The following is an 18,390-nucleotide window of genomic DNA, read 5'->3' on the forward strand; positions in this document are numbered from 1 at the left end:
ACCCTAGCAGCGTGAGGAAGTCGGGGAAGAGTCCCAGCGAGACCGCTTAGCCGGTCTTGGACTGCGGTCCGGGCAGGAGTCCTCCGCCTGAGACCTAGGGCTCAACCTGGGAGCGCGCTGCGGCGCTAACCAAGCGGGGCCTGGATGAAACAGGCTAACAGGGCCAGGGCCTGTGAAAGGTCCGGTCTGGACTGCAATGCCTCAAGGAGCTTAGAAGACCATTTGATCATATGAAAATGACTGAGGGCCAACACCGGTGACTCTGTCCCTGCAGCCTGCTCAGGGGGAGCAGGGGGGTCTACATGAGCCGAGGGGCCCACCAGTGCCCGAGGCTCCGGGTGAGCAAGCGAGGCAGGAGTCGAGCATTGCTCACAGTGAGGGTAGGTGGACCCCGCAGGTAACATAACCCCACAAGAGGTACAGACCGCGAGAAAAACCTGTGCCTGTTGTCTCCTAGGAGAGTGACCACTGAAGGTAAATGTGAATGCACCCCTGAACAAAGGGTATACAGTCTGTCCGAACAGAAATATATATAATATATACATATGTATCCGGCACCCTAGGGGGACCAGCACCGGGTGCGGTGTTCACCCTGAGCTCCCCTGAGAAGCACCCACCGGCAGAATGCCAGAAAATGGCCGCCGGAGCTCTCAGGGGAGGAGTGAGGCCGAGGGCGGCGCCAGCAAAGAGCGGGAGTCTGAGTTCCCCACAGTGGTCAGTGAGGGGGGAGGAAAACATGCAAGATGTTCCAGCCCTCACATCCGACGTCATATCGGTAATCCCGCCCTTACCCCTGACAGGCAGGCCCGGGGGCGGGATTTTCGCGACTAGGCCGCGGTGAAGCCGGGGACTAAATTTGAGGCCGCACCCGACCAGCAGGCCCGGTCGGCGCGGAAGTCCACCTGCCTCCTCAGTTTTACAACTACCGCGGCTTCCGGGAAGAAGGTGCGCTCCCTGTACAGTCCCCAATGGGGACACAGAGTACCTTTAAGTAGCAGGGCCCGGTCCCTGGGGTTGAAGAGGCTCCGGTATGGCAGGTTCCACCAGGGGCTGCGGATGGAGCACGGTCCCAGTATGGATGACCGCTCAGGTCCCACTTCTCCCAGCCGCATAAGGGATGGTGAAGGAGACGGCCTGTGACTCCAGCCTCCGTACCCGCAATGGGTACCGTCTGGGGTCCCCACAGTGGCCAGTGAGGGGGGAGGAAGACATGCAGGATGCTCCAGCCGTCACATCCGACATCATGTCGGTAATCCCGGCCTTACCCCTGACAGGCAGGCCCAGGGGCGGGATTTTTGCGACTAGGCCGCGGTGAAGCCGGGGACTAAATTTGAGGCCGCGCCCGACAAGCAGGCCCGGTCGGCGCGGAAGTCCACCTGTCTCCTCAGTGTTACGACTACCGCGGCTTCCGGGAAGAAGGTGCGCTCCCTGTACAGTCCCCGAAGGGGACACAGAGTACCTTTAAGTAGCAGGGCCCGGTCCCTGGGGTTGAATAGGCTCCGGTCCGGCAGATTCCACTAGGGGCTGCGGATGGAGCACGGTCCCAGTAAATGGATGACCGCTCAGGATCCCACTTCTCCCAGAGCCGCATAAGGGATGGTGAAGGAGACGGCATGTGGCTCCAGCCTTTGTACCCGCAATGGGTACCTCAACCTTAACAACACCGCCGACATAGTGGGGTGAGAAGGGAACATGCCGGGGGCCCCGTGGGGGTCCACTTTTCTTCCAACCGACAACTAAGTTATGAGAATGCATGAGTGGATGTGTGCCTCCTTCCACACAAAGCATAAAACTGAGGAACCCGTGATCCACGGGAGGGTGTATAGGCAGAGGGGAGGGGTTACACTTTTTAAAGTGTAATACTTTGTGTGGCCTCCGGAGGCAGAAGCTATACACCCAATTGTCTGGGTCTCCCAATGGAGAGACAAAGAAAAACGCACTGTGCACACATAGCCTAAGTCTAGATTCTCAGTATAAATTCAGGTATTACAAAGGTCACGTACAGTGTATTGCTCCAGATTTCTCTCTTTATTCGCCTCTGTGTCTTCCAGATCTTTGTGTATCGCAGCAATCTGCCTTTTCTTGTCATTTATGGCCTGGTCTAGGGACTTCAGCTCCTTTTTAATCCACTTGTCTCTTTCTTCCTTAGATGTAAATTGGCTGCCACGGCCTTGCTTGGCATATAAATCCGTTCTCTCCTGGGTGGCTTGTGCCAATCTAAATGACAGTATAAAATATTATTGGTAATTGTAATAATAATAAAAAAAAAAAAAAAATAATAGTAATTTATGTTTTACACACACAATTAAGCAAAAAATTGTAAGAAAATAAAGACACAGCTGATTTTTTAAGTGGGACATACCTGTATCAAAGCACAAACAATTGTATAAACTAAGTGCATGTATGGTTGATCATTCTGGATCTAATCTGTAATTGTATAAATTCATAGACTACAGAGTTCCATACAATTAATGTGCTCATTAGTAACAAGAGGGTTTTCCCCAAATTGTAAGTAGTCCTCTATCTTAAGCTCGCTGGTGGTCTGACCGCTGGGACCTACAGCTATCCAAGAGCTGCTCCATATAATGTCCTAAGGAATGCCAGATCATACAGAAGGCAGCACTTTATAGCACTGTCATAGATACGAATACTCGACCTATGCTCAATCATATGGGGCTCTATAGACCCCAATTCGATCTATAGATAGGAATAATTTTCTTTACCAAATTGTTTTTACGTTCAGTACAGGGATATTGCAGCATTAACCTGCAGAGAGGTTTCAGCTTTACTGCCCCTACACATACAAACCTTGCAATGCCGCTTTCTTCTTTCTGTTTAACACTGGAGAACTTGGGTTCTGTCTCCGCCAGCTCTTTCTGTTTTTCCTCAATCTTCTCCAGTAATTTCTGCCTTTCTTTCAAAAGACGTTTCTAAAATGGAGAACAAGTTCATGTTAATCAATGCCCCATTAGTTCATGAGCCCCTTCTGAGCCAAATTGCTGGGACCCGTGTTGTCAGACATGGCCGATCACCCAATACTAGATGCACAGTCTCTTCACCCTGCATTTGCTGGAAATGTAGTTACCCTCTGCTCGCTGTTCCCGGCCAGTTCATCCTGCAAGTCCTTGGCTTTCAGCTCCAGTTTGGTCCTTTGCTTTATCTGCTCTTGTCGTTCAGTGCTCAGCTGCTCCTTCTCTTCTTTCATTGCAGAGATCTTGGACTTTAATTCTCGCACTTGACGTTCAACATCCTTAAAAAAAAAAAATATATATATATATATATATAAAAAGATAAAATGAGTTCTGTACAATTCATGAATATCTTTTACTTCTTAATAGACCTGTTGCAGCACTAATAGGAGATTTATACCCAAAAGGTTATAAAGCTTGGCGTTCACTCTGTGCCCCATGGGGAGTGAGTGCACAGCCATCAGTGATGAGGATCATACATCCTCATTGGGAATGGGGTGGGGGAGGTGAGAGAATATTAAATTAAGCCAAAATATTATTAATCACAGATTTGGTAAGTGCTGCTCACCTCCATTTTATCCCTGGCATCCTGCTGGGCATCTCTCAGCTGCCTTGATTTTTCACCACTTGTCTCTCTTTTTGATGAAAGCTAAAAGAGAAAAAACAAAAACGTTAGTTTCTACCAACAAATGAAGACCAGGATACGCAGCTTAATCTTGTTCCCCACTTGCAGACCCTCTTTAATTAATCAGTGCATTTCCAGCTTCCATGCATTTTTGCAGCCAGACGTGGGGAGGTTGACCACTCCCTGAGGAAGCAGCAGTGTGAAACGTGCGTTGGAGTGAGAGGCGGGGAGGCTGGTTGTGCGATCCACCATGGCTACAGGTTTGCTATTTGTGTTTTAATGGGGCAGTTGGTTTTGCGGTTATAGTATTTTACTATTGAAAGGTCAACCTGTGACCGTATTAATGACCGCATTACTGTTTCATTTAAGGTATACTTTAACTGCTCCCCATATACATATATAAACATTACACCTCATGTCCATGCTGGGTTGCATAGCCTGTTTTCCCTGCCTTTGGGTTTTATGTAGGTTTTAATTGTATGTCAAATTTCATGTATAGTTTTATTAAATATTTACCATTAATAAAAAACTCCTTTTATATTGGCTTTATTTATTATTATTGGGATATTTTGGTGTAACATTCCATGCATTTTTGCAGCCAGACGTGGGGAGGTTGGCCACTTGCCTCATCGAGCTTGGCCCGGGTCTCATTCAGCTCCTGGTTGTAGATGGTGTACTCCAGGGCTCGCCTCATCTTATCCCACTTCTGGTACTGCGCCAGCTCTTCCTTCTCCTCCTCCAGAGTGTGCAGCCTCTCCTCAATGTACTTCAGGAGCTCGTTGATCTTCTCTCGTTTACCCTCTGAAATGAAATAGAACATGTGACGGAAAAGCAATCACCGTCCACGTCCAAAAGACCGAGAGGAGAACTATCACCAACCGGTTTCCTTCATTAGGGAGATACTTTCTTCCTTCCGCTCATCGTATACCCTGGTCCCGGCCACTTCACGGAGCAGTTTCAACCTTTGGGAATCTGGGGCAGTTGCCATTTGGTTAATCTACGAGGGCAAAAGTAAAAATAATTAAAAAAGACTATACGAACATCATTGCTTTTTCAGATGCAGCAATATTGAACAACTTATGCTTTGTACGTGTAATACATAAATATTTAAACTGGCCATACCTTGCCCTGTTTTACGATGTAATATGGATTGCTGCGAGAAAATCCAGCACTTTCCAACAGATTCATAACATCATTCTTACTAGAAAGGCAAAATATAAATTAAATTACACCAGGTCTCTAAAAAGATCCTGTCATTATTTAGAGACTGTGCAGGAAACCCTGAACTGTATACACTTTGATTGTCCTCTCCCTTATCCACTGAAAACTCTGAAGATGCGAGTAAAAATGTCTGAGGATTGCAGGAATATCCACGGTCTGTTTTATGAATTTAGGTTCTTTCCCAGATAAGAAGAAATTGAATAAATTAAAAAAATAACAAATAAAAAAATAAATAAATAAAACCCCATAAACTCTCCTGAAATATCTGCCGCTCTGGTGGTCCCCGCTGGTGTTAATGGTGTCCGGGGTGTCTACCCAGGTGTTATGGCCTCAGCAGTGTACAACCAACAAAGAAAACCAATCTCGGCACGGACCCCCCATAGCGGCAGAAGACCTATTACTTTTCTAAACCCCTTTATTAGCAGCGCGGTCTGGATGCAGAACTGGTATAACACGGCTGCTCTCTAGGTCTACGACATCTGGTGCGATTCACCGCGAACACTTACGTCACCATTTTCTTGTCCAGGAAATACTGATCTTTTTTGGCCCCGATAACTCTTCGCAGGGAAACCTCCTCTTTGTCAATCTAGTGAAAGATAAAATATACTTGTAATTAATAAAAGCATGTCACCCTAGCAGAGTGATAGATGGATAACTTATACGTGGCATTTCTCACCGGCAGACGGTTGTCAGAGTTGTCAAATATGATTTCCACAAAGGCAGAAATGACTCGAGGGCCCGTTCCCTCCTGAAAGGCAAGAGAAATGTGTTCTTCCCAAAAAGTGAATAACATATTGGGGTTGTTACGGAGCACAAGTTGTGTGACGAGGCTTGCCACTCATCTTCTCGAAGATAATTGCAGCCTGAAGTGGCTGATAACAGGGAATAATATGGACATTTTGAATGCAAGATAAATCAGAGTTACTCACGTGTAGGAGAGCCAGACGCTGCTCCGGGCGCAGGTGACTGAACTCATCACTAAGCACAAACTGAATGGCTATATAAAAAAGAAGAAAAAGAAATCACATCAGTAACAGCCAGAACCGACCCCAGACGCATGTGGAGACAGCGCCGACTGCAAACTTCAATTAGGAATTCAACAGGTGCGGGATGACAAGGACGAGATGTCAGCGGGAAGCAGTACGGAAAGTTGGTGCGCTGTATCTCCATAAAAAGTAGAGTAATGCTTATTAATATATATTTTTTATAATTATTGTTTTCGGGTGTAATATCTTTAATCCCTGCACAGGTGGAGGTTTATTACCTACCCCGGATGTCACCCAGTGCATGTTAGACCTGGCAGCTATGTGTCACATGACAGTGTAAACGGCGATCACAGAGTATCGCAAATACTGAGAAAACAGACGTCCGATGGGATAATTGTGTGCAGTCAATGAAGGGAATTTTGTTACTTACCGTAAATTCCTTTTCTTCTAGCTCTTATTGGGAGACCCAGACGATTGGGGTATAGCTACTGCCTCCGGAGGCCACACAAAGCACTACACTAAAAAGTGCTAGGCCCCTCCCCTTCTGGCTATACCCCCCCGTGGTATCACGGGTTCTCCAGTTTTAGTGCCAAAGCAAGAAGGAGGAAAGCCAATAACTGGTTTAAACAAATTAACTCCGAGTAACATCGGAGAACTGAAAAACCGTTCAACATGAACAACATGTGTACCCGCAAACAACAAAAAAATCCCGAAGGACAACAGGGCGGGTGCTGGGTCTCCCAATAAGAGCTAGAAGAAAAGGAATTTACGGTAAGTAACAAAATTCCCTTCTTCTTCAGCGCTCTATTGGGAGACCCAGACGATTGGGACGTCCAAAAGCTGTCCCTGGGTGGGTAAAGAAATACCGCATGTTAGAGCTGCAAAACAGCCCTCCCCTACGGGGGTGTCACTGCCGCCTGCAGGACTCTTCTACCTAAGCTGGCGTCCGCCGAAGCATAGGTATGCACCTGATAATGCTTGGTGAAAGTGTGCAGACTGGACCAGGTAGCTGCCTGGCACACTTGTTGAGCCGAAGCCTGGTGTCGTAATGCCCAGGACGCACCCACGGCTCTGGGTGAGTGGGCTTTTAGCCCTGAAGGAACCGGAAGCCCCGCAGAACGGTAGGCCTCTAGAATTGGTTCTTTGATCCATCGAGCCAGGGTGGCTTTAGAAGCCTGCAACCCCTTGCGCGGACCAGCGACAAGGACAAAAAAATGCATCGGAACGGCGCATGGGCGCCGTGCGGGAAAAGTAGATTCTGAGTGCTCTCACCAGATCTAACAAACGTAAGTCCTTTCCATACCGGTGAACCGGATGAGGACAAAAGGAAAGCAAGGATATATCCTGATTAAGATGAAATGAAGATACGACCTTAGGGAGAAACTCCGGAATGGTGCGCAGCACTACCTTGTCCTGGTGGAACACCAGGAAGGGAGCCTTGGATGACAGAGCTGCCAGCTCAGACACTCGCCGAAGCGATGTGATCGCAACGAGAAACGCCACCTTCTGTGACAGGCGAGAAAATGAAACTTCCTTCAGAGGCTCGAAAGGCGGCTTCTGGAGAGCAACTAGTACCCTGTTGAGATCCCATGGATCTAACGGCCGCTTGTACGGGGGTACGATATGACAGACCCCCTGTAGGAACGTGCGCACCTTAGAAAGACGTGCTAGACGCTTCCGAAAAAAAAACACGGATAGTGCCGAGACTTGCCCCTTAAGGGAGCCGAGCGACAAGCCCTTTTCTAACCCCGATTGCAGGAAGGAAAGAAAAGTAGGCAATGCAAATGGCCAGGGAGACCCTCCCTGAGCCGAGCACCAGGTTAAGAAAATCTTCCACGTTCTGTGGTAGATCTTAGCAGAAGTGGACTTCCTAGCCTGTTTCATGTTGGCAACGACCCCTTGGGATAATCCTGAAGACGCTAGGATCCAGGACTCAATGGCCACACAGTCAGGTTCAGGGCCGCAGAATTCCGATGGAAAAACGGCCCTTGGGACAGTAAGTCTGGCCGGCCTGGTAGTGACCACGGTCGGCCGACCGTGAGATGCCACAGATCCGGGTACCACGATCTCCTCGGCCAGTCTGGGGCGACGAGTATGACGCGGCTGCAATCGGATCTGATTTTTGCGCAGTACTCTGGGCAAGATTGCCAGAGGTGGAAACACATATGGGAGCCGGAACTGCGACCAATCTTGCACTAAGGCGTCTGCCGCCAGAGCTCTGTGATCGCGCGATCGTGCCATAAATGCCGGGACCTTGTTGTTGTGCCGAGACGCCATTAGGTCGACGTCCGGCACCCCCCAGCGGCGACAGATTTCCTGAAACACGTCCGGGTGAAGGGACCATTCCCCTGCGTCCATACCCTGGCGACTGAGGAAGTCTGCTTCCCAGTTTTCTACGCCCGGGATGTGAACTGCGGATATGGTGGATGCTGTGTCCTCCACCCACATGAGGATTCGCCGGACTTCCTGGAAGGCTTGCCGACTGCGCGTCTCTCCTTGGTGGTTGATGTATGCCACCACTGTGGAGTTGTCCGACTGGAGTCGGATCTGCGCTCTTTCTAGCCACTGCTGGAAAGCTAGTAGGGCAAGATACCCTGCCCTGATTTCCAGAACATTGATCTGAAGGGTGGACTCCTGCTGAGTCCACGTCCCCTGAGCCCTGTGGCGGAGACAAACTGCTCCCCACCCTGACAGACTCGTATCTGTCGTGACTACTGCCCAGGATGGGGGTAGGAAGGATCTTCACTGTGACAATGAGGTGGAAATACGCCACCATTGCAGAGAGTCCTTGGCCGTCTGGGAAAAAGAGACTTTCCTGTCCAGGGAGGTTGACTGCCCGTCCCATTGGCGGAGAATGTCCCATTGAAGTTGGCGCAGATGAAACTGCGCAAAGGGAACTGCCTCCATGGCTGCCACCATCTTCCCTAGGAAGTGCATGAGGCGCCTTAAGGGGTGCGACTGGCCTTGAAGGAGAGACTGCACCTCTGTCTGCAGTGAACGCTGCTTGTTCAGCGGAAACTTCACTATCGCTGATAGAGTGTGAAACTCCATGCCGAGATACGTTAGTGATTGAGTCGGTGACAGATTTGACCTTGCCAAATTGATGATCCACCCGAAAGTCTGGAGAGTCTCCAGCGTAACATTCAGGCTGCGTTGGCATGCCTCGAGGGAGGGTGCCTTGACGAGTAGATCGTCCAAGTAAGGGATCACCGAGTGTCCCTGAGAGTGCAAGACTGCTACCACTGCTGCCATGATCTTGGTGAACACCCGTGGGGTTGTCGCCAGACCGAATGGCAGAGCTACGAACTGAAGATGGTCGTCTCCTATCACAAAACGTAGAAAAAACGTTGGTGCTCCGTAGCAATTGGCACGTGGAGATAGGCATCTTTGATGTCTGTTGAGGCAAGGAAGTCTCCTCGAGACATTGAGGTAATGACGGATCGGAGGGATTCCATCCGGAACCGCCTGGCGTGCACATGATTGTTGAGCAGTTTTAGGTCCAGAACAGGACGGAAGGAGCCGTCCTGTTTTGGAGCCACAAAGAGATTGGAGTACAAACCCTCGCCCTCGTTCCTGAGGGGGGACAGGGATCACCACTCCTTCTGCTCTTAGAGCGTCCACCGCCTGCAGCAGGGCATCTGCTCGGTGGGGAGGTGGGGCCGTTCTGAATAATGGAGTCGGAGGACGAGAACAGAACACTGTCCTGTGCACGTGAGCACAATGTCCGTCACCCACCGGTCTGTGACCTGTGGCAGCTAAATGTCGCCAAAGGCGGGGAAGTCTGCCATCAACCGCGGATGCGGAGAGAGAGAGAGAGAGCTGAGAGTCATGAGGAGACCGCCTTGGTAGCGGTTCCTCCGGCTGCCTTCCTTGGGCGTGATTGAGCCCGGCCGGAATCTGCGCCCGTCTGAGGTTTTGTAGCCCTTTTGCACGAGGACAATTGGGACCTGCCCGAGCTTGGGAAGGACCGAAACCTCGACTGTACTTTTAGGACAGCTTTAATAGGGTAAGTCGCAGTGCAGACATTGCGGGGTTACGGACGCCTCTGCGGTACAGATGTACATGTGCTCAAGGCCAGCTGCGCAAGAACAGCTGAACAGGTTAGGTTGCCTATACGGCTGTGAATGCCGGAGCAACCGACACGCCGATAGCCTCCTAGACAGATTTCAACCAGAGTCCATCTGTCTGTGAATGGCAACTTTAAGTGAAGCCCCATCTCCAGTGCAACTATGTCTCTAGACGCAAGCCTGGAGATTGGAGAATCCACCTTTTGACCCTGGGTCCAGCGCTTGACCACGTCAGGGGAAAAGGGATAACGCGTATCTTTAAAAAACGTTTGGAGAAAACGCTTATCTGGTAAGCGTGGTGTTTCTGGACTGCTTCTCTGAAGTCAGCGTGGCCAGAAAAATACTCAACATCCGTTTGAGATACTGAAAAGGGACTTCTCCTGCTGTGAAGCTGACTCCTCCACTGGGGGAGCTGAGGGAGAAAGATCCAACCTTCCATTGATGGACGCTATAGGATCATTCCGTATGGCGTTACCATCCGGTGTATCCGGATTGAGAGCGATGTCAGGATCAAAGTCCTGGAGAGCTGCCTTATCATACAGAGAGTCCTCCTGGGACCCCCCCGTTCCAAATGAGGTTGGTCAGGAAGATTGCCCATGGCCTGTCTGGACTGCAAGTCTCTATCTTATGACAATATATCTGTCGAAACTGCAACTCCGTCCCTGTCCTTGGACAGGGTTGACAGGTGGTTTCTTTGGCCACGACTAGTAGAGACCCCGGCAGACGAAGTGCTAGAGACCCCGGCAGACGAAGTGCTACAGGGGAGCATGCACACAATGGGACGGTGTCATGAAAAGCATCCCATGTAGTAAAAACAGCACTGAAAATCTGTGTTGCTTTTTTGCCGCTGCCGACTAGCCATCTAGAAGTGTATAGCCAAGAATGGTGACCGTACAGTGCAATGTATAGCATACAAGCATAAAGTACAAATGAACACTGCAGCACAAGCAATACAAGCAGCATAGAAGCCTATGCCCTGGCACCCCTGCTCTTCTGCTGCTGTAGACTAGTCATCTAGGGGAATATAGCCCAGAAGAGTGACCATACAGTGCGATGCATAGCATACAAGCACAAGTACAAATGCACACTGCAGCCCATGCAATACAAGCAGCATAGAAAAAAACCTGTGCCCCAGCACCCTTGGTTTTCTGCTGCTGTAGTCTAGCCATTCCAGGAGAATATAGCTAAGACTAGCGACTGTACAGTGCAATGTATAGCATACAAGCATAAATACAAATGAACACTTCAGTACGTGCAATACAAGCAGCATAGAAAGCCTGTGCCTTAGCACACCTGCTTTCCTGCTGCTGATGTGTCGCTCTCCAAGCGGGCATATAGCGACCTATGCAGTTAAAATACACATGTACACACTGCAGTATATATTGGGGTCAGCACTATGTGTGCCGCTTACCGCCCGCCTATAAGCGGGTGTATGGTCGCCATAGTCCTGCCTGGTTGCCGAAAGTCCGAGCTCGTACTGCAGTAATGGCTGCCGGCGTCTTCCCCAGCTCGTGTGAGGAGGGGCGGGCCGTGGGCGTGCCCCAAATCAGAGCGGGAATCCGGCGTCCGACAGTGTGCAGTGAGAGGGCTGGAGCATGTAAATAAGGCTCCAGCCCTCGGCGCTGCTGATTGCTCAGCGCCTGTCCCCTTCCCTGAGTGACAGGGAGGGGGCGGGAACGAAGCGGCACTAGGCCGCAGAAGCCGGGGACTGGATTTATAAGCGCCGCCGCCGTAAAAGCGCGGTCGGCGCCCAGTCCCCGGCGAACTACAAGTCCCAGCCGCGCCGCCGCTCCCGGAGCGTCCGGCGCGGTAGTTCCCAATACACAAAGTCACTCAGCAAAGCTGCAGTGACTGTAACCCTTTACTGTCCCCGGCGCACTAGCACACCCAGCAAGTCTGGAGTGTGCTGTGTCTGTGTGTCCGGGGACACAGAGTACCTGTAATGGTGCAGGGCCATGTCCCTGAACGGTACTCCAGCTCCGTATCCAGCAGGTTCAAATGGGTCTGTGGATGGAGCCCGGCGTCAGAGCTTTGAGGCCGGCAGGATCCCACTTCCTCAGAGCCCCTCAGGGGGATGTGGAAGGAAAGCAGCATGTGGGCTCCAGCCTCCGTACCAGCAATAGGTACCTCAACCTTACAACACCATCAACGGGTGAGAAGGGAGCATGCTGGGGGCCCTATATGGGCCCTCTTTTCTTCCATCCGAAATAGTCAGCAGCTACTGCTGACTAAAATCTGTGGAGCTATGCATGGATGTCTGACCTCCTTCGCACAAAGCTTGAAAACTGGAGAACCCGTGATACCACGGGGGGGGTATAGCCAGAAGGGGAGGGGCCTAGCACTTTTTAGTGTAGTGCTTTGTGTGGCCTCCGGAGGCAGTAGCTATACCCCAATCGTCTGGGTCTCCCAATAGAGCGCTGAAGAAAAGGGGTTAATGCCGTCCAGTCTGCCCAACAATAATATACCTGGACCTCTGCATCCACCAATCTCCATGTACACAGCAAGAATCACTATAGAAGTACACAGCGAACGGCAGGCGCAGGGGGAAGCGGCAGAACTTACCGTAGAAAAAGTTACTTTTGCCGGATCCATTTCTTCCCACTGAAATAAAAGAATAATCAGACATTAGTTACTGCGAGCAGCGGTCAGGGGTCCGCCCATCACACAGTACAGCAGCAGTTAGGGGTCCGCCCATCAAACAATACAGTAGCAGTTAGGGGTCTGCACATCACACAGTACAGCAGCAGTCCGGGGTCCGCACATCACACAGTACAGCAGCAGTCCAGGGTCCGCACATCACACAGTACAGCAGTAGTTAGGGGTCCGCCCATCACACAGTACAGCAGCGGTTAAGGGTCCGCCCATCACACACTACAGCAGCGGTTAGGGGTCCGCCCATCACACACTACAGCAGCGGTTAGGGGTCCGCCCATCACACACTACAGCAGCAGTTAGGGGTCCGCCCATCACACAGTACAGCAGCAGTTAGGGGTCCGCCCATCACACAGTACAGCAGCAGTTAGGGGTCCGCCCATCACACAGTACAGCAGCAGTTAGGGGTCCGCCCATCACACAGTACAGCAGCAGTTAGGGGTCCGCCCATCACACAGTACAGCAGCAGTTAGGGGTCCGCCCATCACACAGTACAGCAGCAGTTAGGGGTCCGCCCATCACACAGTACAGCAGCAGTTAGGGGTCCGCCCATCGCATAGTACAGCAGCAGTTAGGGGTCCGCCCATCACACAGTACAGCAGCAGTCAGGGGTCTGCACATCAGAGTACAGCAGCAGTTAGGGGTCCGCTGCTCATGTGATCCCCTCATGACTTTTTGCGTGTTAAGAGTGATTTAACGATTTCTGCCCAGGAACGATCGGTGACTGTCGCTGGTGCTTGCTTATAACCTCATTTACCCAGAAGGACAGAGCAGTAGGGTCCTATGTTTGTTGCTCCCAGCACTTTGCTCCATGTAAACAGGGGATGTGATGCTGCCAACAATGACTTCATGGCCCAGGTGAACCATCCAATCCACCAACAAACAAGCGTTTTACCAGTCTGTCAGCGATCAGTGCTGTGTGCGATTCCCGATTATCGGAATATGTAAGTAGCCCTATATAATGACTTACCAATCACATTGTGCTTTGAACTAAAGGGGTCCACGATGGTCTGATCTCTGTAGCTACGGAAGCCCTGGATAATCACCTGGGAGGAGAGAACAGATCATTACTTACCATAAACAGCAAAGAAAACAACACTCCCTGTCCCCACACAACCCATCTAAGCTGAAAAGTCGGGGCTCTCACCCTTCATATTGCAGATCTGCAGCATATACTGATGTGTCAGATGGAGGGGCCGCACTGCCGGTCAGTTTACGGTGCAGACGTTCCACCCAGATTGGATGAGATTTAATAAGAATTCTCACCCACAAAGTTACTCTTGTGACGAGCTGCAGAGCCGCTGCCTGGAAGACCCGCAGCGTGCCCTCGTGTGCACTCACTTTTAGGCCATGTTCACGTGACCACTGGTGACCCTATTGTAACATGCACAGTTCTGATCTGTAAGGCTACTTTCACACATCCGGTTTGAGCACTGCGGCTCAATCCGGCTGTGAAAACTATGCAACGGATGCGGCGAAAACAACGCATCCTTTGCATAAGTTTTTACATGCGTCCCGTCCGGTTTTTTCCGGTTGCGGTATGCTACTGAGCATGCGCAGTGGAAAAAAACGCATGCGGCGAGCGGATGGGGTTTTTTCCGCATCGCGCCGCATCCGGCCTCCATAGGTATGCATTGAAAAATGCGCCGCAGCGGCCGGATGCGGCGCGATGCGGTGTTTTTTGCCGGAGCAAAAAACGTTGCAGGGAACGTTCGATCCGGCCGCCGCATCGGCTAAATCTGCCGCATGCGGCAAAAACCGGACCGAACGCAAGCCCCTGCGGCACAATACGGCACTAATGTAAGTCTATGCAAAAAAAACTGCAACCGGCGTTACAAAAGCCGGTTGCGGTTTTTCTGCAGAACGCCGTATTGTGCCGCAGAGCAAAAATCCGGATGTGTGAAAGTAGCCTAAGGCTGCTTTCACACATCCGGCTTTTGCAATGCAGCACAATCCGGCACTTTGCAGGAAAACCGCAACCGTTTTTTTTTTCCTGCATAGACTTTAATTAGTGCCGCATTGTGCCGCATGGGTTTGCGTTCGGTCCGGCTTTTGCCGCATGCGGCAGATTTAGCCGATGCGGCGGCCGGATGGAACGTTCCCTGGCACGTTTTTTTGCTCCGGCAAAAAAAAAAACGCATCGCGCCGCATCCGGCCGATGCGGCGCTTTTCCCAATGCATCCCTATGAATGCCGGATGCGGCGCGATGCGGCAAAAACCGCATCCGGCCGCCGCATGCGGTTTTTGCCACTGCGCATGCTCAGTAGCATGCCGCAAGCGGCAAAAACCGGACCGGCCGCATGTAAAAAACGTATGCAAAGGATGCAGTGTTTTCACCGCATCCGTTGCATAGGCTTCACAGCCGGATTGAGCCGCAGAGCTCAAGCCGGATGTGTGAAAGTAGCCTAAGATGAATTGTATATCCCACCATGTGTAGTGAAAACATCAGTCAATGTGCCTTCATGTGTAGATAATTGTGCCCACCTGAATCACTATGGCTGGTTTCACACACGCAGCGGCCAGATGTAACATTTATACAGGGAAATATAAATTAAAAAAAAACACAAGTCATATATACCGTATTTGTCGCTTTATAAGACGCACCGGATTATAAGACGCACCCCAAATTTAGACATAAAAAAGGTAAAAAAAAAAAGAAAAATGGGGTCCGTCTTATACTCCGGTGTTCTCTTACCGGAGGGGGGCAGCAGTGGTTGTGAAGCAGGGTCACAGGAGGCAGAGGTTGTGCTGGCAGGCGCGGCGGGTCAGCGGCCAGCTGCCGCCCGCACACAGCACCCGGTTGCCGCCCGCACACAGCACCCGACTGCCGCCCGCACACAGCACCCGGCTGCCGCCCGCACACAGCACCCGGCTGCCGCCCGCACACAGCACCCGGCTGCCGCCCGCACACAGCACCCGGCTGCCGCCCGCACACAGCACCCGGCTGCCGCCCGCACACAGCACCCGGCTGCCGCCCGCACACAGCACCCGGCTGCCGCCCGCACGCAAGCACAGGTACCCGGCCGCTTGCACGCAGCCACAGACACCCGGCCGCCGCACAGACAGGACCCCCAGGTACCGCTATATTCGGATTATAAGACGCACCCCCCATTTTCCTCCCAAATTTGTGGGAGGAAAAGTGCATCTTATAAAGCGAAAAATACGGTAAGTTACTGGTGCCGTAAAGACACAAAAAGGTACAAGTGTCCTGGAGGGGTCATATTCAGGCTCCTAGTGACCGCAGGTAATCAGATCTGCAGTAACAAACATTATGCAGATTGTCACCATTATCTCAGACCCGAAATATTGTTTTTCCAATGTTCCATGGACGGAGCGATGCGGGAACTTGTTTTCTAACACACTGAGCTGTTGATTTAATGTAAAGGCTACACAGCGACACTAGATTGTTTGGATAAATGCGTGAATTTTACCATTTAATATTGTGATAATACACAGCCGATTAACGAGTGTATTTATTTCCCCTCCCTCCTACTATCATGTACACTGTGATGTGCTCGTTGGTGCTGTCCCTGTGTCTGAGGCACCTGTATCTAGTTTTATGTCTCTGTAATTAATAAACTTGGAATTGATTTTTATGACGTTTTGTCTCCATGGTCACACTATTTTGACTCCATATACTTGAGTGAACTAGGATTATTGCTCTCATACCTAATGGACCTCATGATATATAGTATACAGTGAAAATCTTGATGCGTGGAGTCACAGGAGGACCAAGATGGCGGTGAAGGGGCACTGGGCAGCTATGGCAACCCGCAATCTTTTTTGCTTGGTGTAGGGGTGATGGGCGCTCATACGCCTCACGGCAATTACCCAGCGGTGATTGGACCTCGCTCTGCACGCCGGCGGTATATAAGCTCCTGAGCCACCCCATGATGGAGATATCCAGGTCACAGGGCTGCAAGGGGCCAACGCTGCACTCACTGCAGTCACAACGAATAAGCGGCAAATGGCGGAGTCAAACGTGGCAAAAACGTAAAGGGACAGGAAACTGACAAGACCCCGCTGTGATCACTCCGGGGGTCTGCAACGGTAACGTGAGAAGAACCTGACTAGACCCCGCTGTGATCGTTCTGGGGGTCCGTAATGGTAAAGAGAGAAGAACCTGACGAGACCCCGCTGTGATCGTTCCGGGGGTCCGTAATGGTAAAGAGAGAAGAACCTGACGAGACCCCACTGTGACCGCTCCGGGGGTCCGTAATGGTAAAGAGAGAAGAACCTGACGAGACCCCGCTGTGATCACTCCGGGGGTCCGTAATGGTAAAGTGAGAAGAACCTGACGAGACCCCGCTGTGATCGCTCCGGGGGTCCGTAACGGTAAAGTGAGAAGAACCGGACGAGACCCCGCTGTGATCGCTCCAGGGGTCCGTAATGGTAAAGAGAGAAGAACCTAAAGAGACCCCGCTGTGATCGCTCCAGGGGTCCGTAATGGTAAAGAGAGAAGAACCTGACGAGACCCCGCTGTGATCACTCCGGGGGTCCGTAATGGTAAAGTGAGAAGAACCTGACGAGACCCCCGCTGTGATCGCTCCGGGGGTCCGTAACGGTAAAGTGAGAAGAACCGGACGAGACCCCGCTGTGATCGCTCCAGGGGTCCGTAATGGTAAAGAGAGAAGAACCTAGAGAGACCCCGCTGTGATCGCTCCGGGGGTCCGTAATGGTAAAGAGAGAAGAACCTAAAGAGACCCCGCTGTGATCACTCCGGGGGTCTGCAACGGTGAAGAGAGAAGAACCTGACGAGACCCCGGTGTCGTCACCTCAGGGGTCCATAATGGTAAAGTGACATGAACCCCGATCTGCTTTCGATCTTCGGGTCCTTTGGCTGTGACCCACGTGATCCTCGTCTGCACTGATACATTGTACCAAACCCTCAGACCGGGGAAGCGGGGAGATGTGCACAGCTCGGGGCACTGTCTGCACTGATACACTGTAACGAGCCCTCAGCTGTGAGCACTATCCGCTTTGTGCGGTTTTCGGCCCCTTTCATCTGCAGCATCTGGAAAGCGGCCAGGACGGCAGCACAAGGCAGCTGCTGCAGAACTTCTTTTCTCCTGATCTGTGCACTTATTACGGCGCTTTCAGCTGCAGGACTACAAGTCCCAGCACGGGGCGAGGCCATAACGCAGTGCACGCTGGGAGGAGACGCTTCATCAGGTGGTAGATGAGGGACTACAAGTCCCAGCGTGGGTGAGGTGGACGCGGACAGTGCAGGCCGCAGCCCCGGACTCACCTGTTTGATGTACATGGCTGCCGGCGGCTCCGGACTCCGCGTGTGACGTTCCGGGCCCTCTGTGTGTCCCGCGGCCGCTCTCCGGTGTCGCCGTTCAGTCTCCCGCCAGGTGACAAAATGGCGGCGGTCTCCTCCTTCTGAGGCGACGCGGACCGGAGCAAGTGGCGGGGGGAGGAGCTTCTCTCTGGGACGCCGGGGCAGCAACCAGGAAGGGGCGGGATGGCGGAAACAAGGATACAGGAGAGAACGGAGGAGCAGGAGACACCGGGGCTGCCGCTCCGAGCTGTGAGGAGACAGGAAGAGGAACGACTCCCCCTCCCTCATCCGGGAGGTGGTACAGTCCAACCGAGAGGACTTGGCGCCAAAACAAAACATCAACAGAAATCGGAAAATCTGAGGAGAAAGTGTCTGAGAGATACAGCTCCGATGTTCTATATATACATCTATATATGCACACATAGCTCCGATATATATATATATAGATATACAGTATATCTATATATATATATATTAGCTGTAGTACCCGGCGTTGCCTGGTATAGTAACTGTCTCTGTCTCTCTCCCAGTCTGTCTGTGTCTTTGTCTGTTTCTGTGTCTGTCTGTATTTGTCAGTCTATCTGTC

At 51.4% G+C, this 18,390-nt stretch overlaps 1 protein-coding gene across 1 annotated transcript in view; it reads right to left on the reverse strand.

Annotated features, from left to right (window-relative positions):
• Positions 1 to 17,984, reverse strand: part of SMC3 (structural maintenance of chromosomes 3) — a 117,621-nt gene extending 99,637 nt beyond the window's left edge. Inside the window, exons 1-13 of the mRNA XM_075348222.1 lie at positions 17,769 to 17,984; positions 13,491 to 13,566; positions 12,431 to 12,469; positions 5,745 to 5,812; positions 5,492 to 5,563; positions 5,322 to 5,401; positions 4,717 to 4,795; positions 4,474 to 4,591; positions 4,220 to 4,395; positions 3,538 to 3,618; positions 3,086 to 3,250; positions 2,809 to 2,930; positions 2,004 to 2,217 (exon numbers count right to left, since the gene is read on the reverse strand). Of these exons, the coding sequence (XP_075204337.1) occupies positions 2,004 to 2,217; positions 2,809 to 2,930; positions 3,086 to 3,250; positions 3,538 to 3,618; positions 4,220 to 4,395; positions 4,474 to 4,591; positions 4,717 to 4,795; positions 5,322 to 5,401; positions 5,492 to 5,563; positions 5,745 to 5,812; positions 12,431 to 12,469; positions 13,491 to 13,566; positions 17,769 to 17,783 (1,305 nt within the window). The 5' untranslated portion in view covers positions 17,784 to 17,984. The remainder of the gene's footprint in view (positions 1 to 2,003; positions 2,218 to 2,808; positions 2,931 to 3,085; positions 3,251 to 3,537; positions 3,619 to 4,219; positions 4,396 to 4,473; positions 4,592 to 4,716; positions 4,796 to 5,321; positions 5,402 to 5,491; positions 5,564 to 5,744; positions 5,813 to 12,430; positions 12,470 to 13,490; positions 13,567 to 17,768) is intronic.
• Between the last annotated feature and the right edge of the window lie 406 nt (positions 17,985 to 18,390).

Source organism: Anomaloglossus baeobatrachus, chromosome 5 (genome assembly GCF_048569485.1).
Source record: "Anomaloglossus baeobatrachus isolate aAnoBae1 chromosome 5, aAnoBae1.hap1, whole genome shotgun sequence".
Lineage (NCBI taxonomy): Eukaryota > Metazoa > Chordata > Amphibia > Anura > Aromobatidae > Anomaloglossus > Anomaloglossus baeobatrachus.